This window comes from Anguilla anguilla, chromosome 1 (assembly GCF_013347855.1).
Source record: "Anguilla anguilla isolate fAngAng1 chromosome 1, fAngAng1.pri, whole genome shotgun sequence".
In the NCBI taxonomy this organism is placed as follows: Eukaryota; Metazoa; Chordata; class Actinopteri; order Anguilliformes; family Anguillidae; genus Anguilla; species Anguilla anguilla.
The window spans coordinates 26,109,657-26,118,233 of NC_049201.1; the positions used below are offsets into that span (position 1 = coordinate 26,109,657).

General features: G+C 43.0%; 1 protein-coding gene across 3 annotated transcripts; it reads right to left on the bottom strand.

Annotated features, from left to right (window-relative positions):
* Nucleotides 1-2,853: 2,853 nt before the first annotated feature.
* On the bottom strand, nt 2,854-7,778 carry LOC118231887. Of its 3 annotated transcripts, none has more exons than XR_004766172.1 (3): nt 7,372-7,778; nt 5,099-6,491; nt 2,854-3,763 (listed from the first exon to the last, which is right to left on the bottom strand). XR_004766172.1 is itself a non-coding variant. In XM_035426235.1 (3 exons), the coding sequence occupies exons 1-3, from the start codon at nt 7,499-7,501 to the stop codon at nt 3,541-3,543; spliced, it is 1,065 nt and encodes a 354-aa protein (XP_035282126.1). In that variant the 5' UTR covers nt 7,502-7,777; the 3' UTR covers nt 2,854-3,540. The 3 variants fall into 3 exon arrangements, 2 of the variants coding, with proteins under 2 accessions (XP_035282126.1, XP_035282136.1); XM_035426235.1 differs by having other exon boundaries at nt 5,780-6,491; nt 7,372-7,777; XM_035426245.1 differs by lacking the exon at nt 7,372-7,778 and adding an exon at nt 3,927-4,719 and having other exon boundaries at nt 5,099-5,527.
* Between the last annotated feature and the right edge of the window lie 799 nt (nt 7,779-8,577).

An 8,577-nucleotide genomic window follows, 5' to 3' on the forward strand; every position in this document is an offset into this window, starting at 1 on the left:
GAGTCGATATACTCAGTCATCATATACCTAATCATTGGACTTATCTGAGCTATTTTTCAGGTTGCTGCTTGAGTCGGCGCCTCATAGATAGGTATTCCGCAGATAAGCGTGTGCGTTTCATCCTATCCCAACAGCAGAGCGACGTAGGGCGACTTAAGGCGCGTTGTCGCGCTCCTTCTGGAAATGACAGTCACTAGGCTACTCAGAGAGCAGGTAGTTTGCCCATTGTGAAGATGTTGCAGTTACGTCGCTTACCGCAGAATCAGATTTGTGTCAAAATTACCAAAGAAAACATCATACTTTCGACAGATATTTGTCTAAATTATCTAGCAAAACATTTATGATTAGGAGCAAAGAAATAAATAGGCCTAATTGTAAATGAAAACATGATTTCAAAAGTAGACCGACTTAAATAGACTTTTGAGTTTGGAGCAGAAAAGAAAAATATTGCAAGTGGGAATTTTGTATGCCTGTGCAGACCATCTGATTTGCGTGAATTGAGACGATGTTATGTGGGGCTACTGCTGCATTCATGTGCTGTCAGAAATATCGTATTAACGAGTTGTGTACAGTGAAGTCCCAGAAAAGTCGTAATTAAACTCGGAATTTTTTCTGTGATACCCGAGTTTGGAGGCGTTTCGTCAGATAAAAACGGCCCAATGCGCTTAAGCCGTGTCAAGTTAGAATCAGTAAGAATCATAGGCTATCGCTATTTTTTTCGTATTCTTTTTTGGTATCGAGTATTACTATTTTTAGTGTGTTCGTACTTTTTCAAATTTTTATTTATCACCCGTTTTTGTGCATGCGTACACCTGTTAGCTGCAGGCTAACTTCTACTGTGAAGCCCGTGGCTGCCTGCTACTAATTCGACCAACTCTTGTCAACAAAGCGGTGTATGTGAGAATATTGTCTTATTTATGTATTATCATACGCAGTTCTCACGTTTTAGCCAGCCCAAATGCGTGAGATGTTGATTGAAAAATGTGTGATGTGCTGCTTACTTTCGTAAATCAAATACTAGCCACAAAAATTTCTTCCATTGTCTGTTCATTTTTATTTTTGTTTTGTTTTGTTTATTTCCTGGGACCAAACGTCGAGCATATTAAGGCAGCTGGGAGCTGACAGGCGATCCGCGCAAAACGTGTTGTTGGGTTAAAATAGCACAGTTAGGCTACTGTTGAAACGTCAGAAAAAAATTGATATATTGTGCTCAAGGAAGGCTATATTGCCAGCTTCCCTCTAGTTCAGTTGACCTACAACTAAGGCAGATTAGTGGAAACGCTGTGTAAATCCTGGTGACGTCACCACTCGGGAACGCACACATGGCATCAAATGCAACGAATTTTGCCTTTTCACGTCTAGTTGTAATTTGAGTGCATAATTTTTTTCTGTGCAAATTGCAATAGGAGCTTAAATTTTATGGACTAGCTAAACGGCGAATTAATTACTAATAATCAATAATAAGCAGGTGAACTACTAGCTGAATATAATGTATTTCAGTAAGGGACAGACCATGTGGATCTTGCATGTGAGCCGTTACGTTTATTTATTAAGAGGAGAGCACCGAAATCATCAACAAGCGCGAGAATGAAGGAACTGGTCGCGAGCGCCAGCTGTACGCTCGTTCTATAACTAGCTACCATATGGCCAGCACCTAGCATGTTTTCACCGCAGGTTTTCGCCACAATCAGTTAAACACCACGTTTGTGGTGTTCACTCGCTGGGTGACGCTGTCATAAAATTTTCCCCGACCGTGAAGACTGTCTTGTTTACATTTTGGACAGATGTGGCTTGTGGGTAAATCTATCGCTGTTTCAGTCGCAGCACTTTCAACACAAGCAATATTGGAAGCGCTATCCTAAAATTTCTTCTTACCGTGAAGAGTGCCTGACCCGCAACCGTAGTAATGTGTTAACACTAAATTTTACGACAACGCTAACTAACCTTTCGAAAGCCACGTTAAACAAGTCCTAGGGGGTTTGCATCGTATCATTTGTCACCTTGTTCACCCCTTGACTCAACAAGTCAGGCAGTTTTCACGGTCAGGAAAAATTGGTGGTCATTTAGCTAACTTAGCTAGGTAGCCAAACAGTCAGTAACACAGACACTTCCTTTGTGACATTTAGGGATACTGTCAAGGAGGAAAGGTAAAAGCCAAAAAACCTTAGACAGTTTTTTAAATGTGCCCAGCATTCCTAAGCTTGTTGTAAGATTCAGTAGCCAATCAGGACTTGAATACAAGTTTTTTGTAGAGTGCAAAAACTTTGATATTTCTTTAACTTAATTTCTTTTGTTGTTGTTGAAAATACAGCATTCCAAGACTGTACATTGTTGTCAGATTCTTTGTAAGACTCTGCTATGCTGTAAATAGTTGTTGATTTTTTAAATGTGTGTTGAATAAATGACTTATTTATATAACATTCACATTACATAGTCATATTTTCAAATCTGCAGTCAGCTTTTAGCATTGACTTAATGTAGGGCCCTATAGGAATCTGTGTTATAGCTTTTTTAAATTCTCAATTCTGCGATTCCATCCGTGATTCTGTTATCACAGACACTATAGGGCACTACCTTAATGCTGCCATCAGTTTGTCGCTGGCCCGCGCCGGGCCCCCGTCAAAAAAGATACTTGGTCGCCGGCCCGGACTGGGCCGCCAGCCCCCGTCAATAGATACTTGCCACCGGGCCTAACAACCTTTCTGGGGGAAACCCTGCTGTGCTAATGCCTCACTTTCCAACCTTAGACATGAAAACAGTGTGGGGAAAGAGTCCAGCATTCTAAACAGATATATTCCATATAAAATGTAAAGACTAATAGATGACAAGAAGAAGATGACTCGACACAGAAAACACTGTAAAACCTTGGTTTAGAACAGCAATGTAAAGCTTTCACAAAATGGGAATAGGTTGAATCACTAATTGTGTTTTATCTTCTACTAAAAAAGATGTTTACTTCTATGAAATTTGTGTCACAAATTGCTCCTTTAAATGTGAGTTAGAAACATACCAGGTAACAGTACACAAGCAGCAGCCAGTAACTTGCGGCTTTTCAAAATGTCCAGTAGTTCCCCCACAGTACTGTTGTCCCCCAGTCATACAGTAACTCAATTGTGGGACTTTTTCCTTGTGCAACTTGAGCTTCAAATCTCCTCTGTGGGCAAAGTGGGATTTATCTCCCGTTTGAAATTACAAACAGCTGTTTCCTTGGTTCTGTTTTCCTTTCTAGGAAACAGGCCTACAGATCAGATGTTACACCAAGATTCAGCACTGCATTTCGTGTAAACCATTTTCTTAGCAATTCTGGCAACACTCCATACTTGAAAAACTTTGTTGCCTTCATAAAATGTCTTTCAAAATTTGAATCTCTCAATATATAATTCTGAAGGTGTCCACACACAAAAGTCACAAAATGGTGATTTTGTAACATGAATCTGGCACTGTACTTAGTTGTGTAATAGTTGTGTTGTCTGTTACGTTCCAGTGTCACATCTGAGGGTGAGGATGCAACCAAGCAAAAGTCTTTTTCTTTTGACAGTTCTAACAGTGTCTTGTCTTTTGCCAAGTAGGGACATTTGATCTCCAAGCACATAGAGCCACAACAGTCACAAGACACCTTCCCATCAGGTGATGCGCCAAGATGAGGGTACTGCGGAGAAATGTAGAGTCCAGTGGGGGTGGGGTTACATCAAAATTTAGGTGTTTTGATGACATGGTCTCGATGTATGCCTCCTTTGCCTTGGTCTCCTGCTGAATGCCCCACCTGGAAATATTTAATAAAACACATAAATATACATGTCCATAATTACTCTGCAATAGGTTTTTATGAGAGGTTTTATCATTCCCTAGCCCCACCCTTTTGATTAGTGAACAACAACTTTGAAACTTCATAATTTGCCTTTAATCTTAAAATGAATAAATAATACCTTGTTGCTGCAGTTGTAAACTTTGCTGACTCTGGGTAGCATATAGCTTTCACAAGTGATTCGGGGGGCTGATTATCATTGCTCTTTATAACCGCACCAAACTTGGAAGCAGTTATCCTGCCACATCTGTAGGTATACCACATCCTTGATGAAGCCTGTCCCTTTGTCTTCTGTTCAACAAGCTTACACTGAGCATCTGTGATCAACAAATCCTCAAAAACCTTAGAACATTTGTCAAGAACCTCATTGTAGGTCAAACCAACATTCTCAGCTTCATAAAGTTCTCCTAATGGTGTAGGATAGCCATCTTTCAGAGCCATAGGGACAAAGTCTTTCGAGTGTTTTGGAGCTACAGAGAGCACGGCAGCTCTTGGGTTTGCATGCTTGAGCTTATCCAGAAAGTCTGCAATTTCGTTTTTTCCTGTAGGTTTATGTGTAGCATCACAGGGCCTTGACTTCCTTGGTGTAGCTTCACTGACCACATTCTCGTCCACTGGATTCAAAACCTTTCTACTCTGCATTCTGGGACAGGTCATATCTATAGAAGACAGTTCAGAGCAGCAGATTTTCTTTGTTTGTGTTGACTGAAGCCATTGGCATGCCAATGAAGTACGCAGTGTGTCATTGTGCATCCTCACTCCGGACATAACTGCAAACATCAACGCTGCTGCATGCGAACATGTCTCTCCAAGTCCTGCCATACATGTACAATGGGCTGTCAAACTGTCCCTGTCTTCTCTGCAGCTATCCAAGGTTTCAATGGGGGCTCATTCATTCTCTGGCTGCGTTTTACCTGCACAAATATATAATGTCAGTGAGTGGCAATGTTAGCTACGAACAAAGAAGGCCTAGCTAGCTCACAGTTTTCCAGATAAAAGTTCAATGGTAAATGGACTGCATTTATATAGCACTTTTATCCAAAGCGCTTTACAATTGATTCCTCTCATTCACTCATTCACACACACTCACACACCAACGGTGAAAGGCTGCCATGCAAGGTACCGATCAGCTCTTTAGGAGCAATTATGGGTTAGGTGTCTTGCTCAGGGACACTTCAACACGCCCAGGGCGGGGGATCGAACCGGTAACCATCCGACTGCCAGACAACCGCTCTTACCTCCTGAGCTACGTCGCCCCAAAAGTTGTAATAAAATAAGAATATTTGTACAAACCTGTCCACGTGCAACCAGAATATTCATTGGTGTCCTCGTCACTTTAATTTTGCCAACAAATCCCACCTTGAAGTACAACCAAGCGTCAAGGTTTTTGTATGCCTTCAGGCTTTGCTTTGTGTATTTCCCCGGCGTTGAAATCAGGTACATATAAATGTCAGGAAACCCGATCCCTGGCCACATGTCAATGTCCATGGACCACTGGTTCTTTGGTAAGTTGTAAGCAGTGGTGTAGGTTTTGTTTGAACATTGGGGGAGACACATTAAGCAGGGGGTCTGGGGGGTCCTCCCCAGGAAATTTTGAGCGTCAAACACTTCATTTCCTGCATTCTGGTGAATTTTTATGCACCAATTTGTGCCTTTTCTGCATCAATTTATGGTGGAAATGTCTTTATTTATGTAAAGGAAAACACAAAATTCAGTTTTTATTGGGGGGGGACAAATGCCTGTGTTCTAAATATTGAGGGGGACGTACCCACTGAGTCCCCCCCGAAATCTACTCCTATGGTTGTAAGGATCACTGTCGAGTCCAACTACCTTTAATTTAAGCAGATAATCGTTTGTTTTACTCCCGGTTTCGCAGTTTCCCCTACTAAAGGCAGCCATGTTGCAGCATGTTGTTTTGCCACTCAGTCTGACTGAGGGGGCGTATTCCGGTGGGAAAGTGACGTCAGTGCATACCCTCTATTGCACAGTCCATCCCCAAACTCGACCTCATAGACTAGCTGCTCAATGTGGCACCGTAGCAGTCGTCTCTTTGATGGGGGAAGTCTCCGCAATGTTGCCGCCAGGCTCAATCCAAAGTGCTCCTCCTCGTCTGGACGGCTGCTAAGTGTGTTCATCACCTGGGCCTCAAATTCAGAGAGCTCTGTGTGTCCTCTCTTGGGGCGAGAAGGTCGACTCCCTTCGTGCAGGGGTTTGCTGGGGCTTTGGAGGGGCTCTGGTGTAGCAGGGCAGGGGCGCTGCAGGGGCTGTGAAGGACCAGGTGTGGGCATGCGGGGGCACTCAAAGGGCATCACGGGTCCTGGTGTGACCCCGCAGAAGTTCTCCTGAGGCGTGAGCTCGCAGAAGTTCTCCTGAGACGTCACCGGGCGCATCACAAGGCTGATGTCTGGGTTGGTGGCTGTGCTGCAGGAGGGCACCTCAGCATCACTCAGTATGGGGCTCGGCTCCGATGCTGAGAAACTGTCCGTTTCAGAAGCACCCTCGCCATGCCTCATGTTGGAAGATGTCGGCCTGTCCTTGACGTAGGGGTCGAGGAAGTGAAGCAGTGGCATGAATTTCCATGTCCTCCTTGGCCCTTCTGCCGATCGGCTACGCCTCTTCTTCTCAGCCATGTGTTCCTTCCTGTATCTGTCTCTGAGATTTCTCCACTTTTTCTTAGCGTCCTCCTCTACATGTGCAACAAACACAAACAAGAGAAATTAGCCTACATTTACATCCCTACTCACAAAGTCAGAGTTTAAAAATCTATTTATTTTTGTCATAGGTAGACAAACTACAGATTTTCTAAAACTGATAAATAATAGGGACACATGGCATGTAAGTATGATGTGTTTTAAACTGTTGTGTAAGCGCATACTGTATGTAAATCTAAAATGGAACACACAGGGAAGTCACCATTGTTGTTGTGGTCAGCATTTGCTAGGTCGTGTTGCCTAAAACTTTCCCCGACCGTGAAGTATGCCTTACTTGTTTACATTTTGAACAGATGTGGCTCCTGGGTAAATCTATCGTTGTTTCCGTCGCAGCACTTTCGAAGTGGGTGATTGACGAGCGTTTTTATGTTTTATACATGGTAGGTTTGATCTAAATGCATTTACAGAATATAGCTTTTTTTTCCCAAAGACGGTATTTCTCGATATAATTGTGCCGCCGTGTTAACACATTACTACGGCTGAGGGTCAGGCACTCTTCACGGTAAGACGAAATTTTAGGATAGCGCTTCCGATTTTTGCTTGTGTCGAAAGTGCTGCGACGGAAACAGCGATAGATTTACCCACTAGCCACATCTGTACAAAATGTAAACAAGTACGGCAGTTTTCACGTTCGGGAAAAATTTTATGACCGCGTTCTACGAGCGAAAACACATTTACTTTCAATAAATAACCAGGACGCGAGGCCTGTCGTTACGGTGGGTTTTAAACTGGTGCACAAGGCCAAATTAAGTGAGTACACGTGAAACATAACGTTACACTCCATCGTGTTTTTGGTCATTCATGCTGCTAGCATTTGCTGGCCATGCTGATTGCAGCACAAGTAGAAATACTTACCAGAAATCGGAACTTGAAGAGCGATACAACGCCAAGCCACTGCACGGCGATTGCCGTCTTTATACTCCCTCATGGCAGGGTTGTACAGCTCTGGAAAGGTCATCACGGCGGCGATCAGTCTCTCTTCCATATCTTCACAGTTGTTCGGTAAACAGCGGAATGCTACATGGTAAACAAGGCTCTTCTTCCCGTGCGCTTCTTCCCGTGGGCTTCTTCCGCTCTGATCGGACGTGATTGGCCACCGCAGCGTGACGTCGGGTTGCCTTACGGCAAAAGTTAATTCTGGTTCTTCGTCCCGCACGTGGTCTGCGTTTTGTTTTTCTGCACCCCCGTGCGGTCCCCACTGCCGCAGCCTAAACGGACTACCCCCATTCAAATGAATGGGAGGACTGCCGTTTTTGCCGCATTGCCTGATCTGGTGTGAATTCAGCCTTACATTCGCTACCGCAACAACAACAATACTGGACCATTTTTATACAGTCTATTTACTGCACGGAATTTTCGTGTTGTGTGCTGACGTCAAGTGTCCAGGAGAGGACAGTGTAACTCAGCATAGTACAGGCAGTTATAGTCTATCTCGAGCTTCGGTAGAGCTGCCGGCAATCGTAAATTTACAAATGAATGTACAAATGCATACATATGTCTTTAACAGTATTTATTTCACATTCATCTTGGCTGTAGGTTACCTATGACAGTAGTTTGTTTCATGTAACCGCGCGGTTATGATGACGTAGCCCAAGCAGTTACACAATAACATTTGCTTCATTCTTACTCTTCGTATTTATCAATTCACAATAACAATATGACTACGAACGGTAATACAAACAAGGCAAATCTCCAGGTTGTGAAAGGATTAACGGAGCAGTGGTTGTAGTAAACTGGGACGTTTATTTATTTATCAATCTGACTAATTTGCTACCAGATTCTGCACAAAGTGCATATCACCAAATGGGTAATGGCTTATTTATATTTGTAAAATATCTATATTTGCAACTAAACAGTAAAAAATAAGACTAACATAAATTATCCCAAGCAAGGTTTATAATAGTTTATAGGCTGTGTATGTTAATTTATTCGGCTGTTAATTTATAGCAAAGTATGAACGCCCCATTGCGAACTGTATCGACAGTACAGACATTCACCAGCATGTGGAGCTTGTTACATCGGAAGCTGGTATTAATTCAAACGAAGAGTGTAGCCTACTGT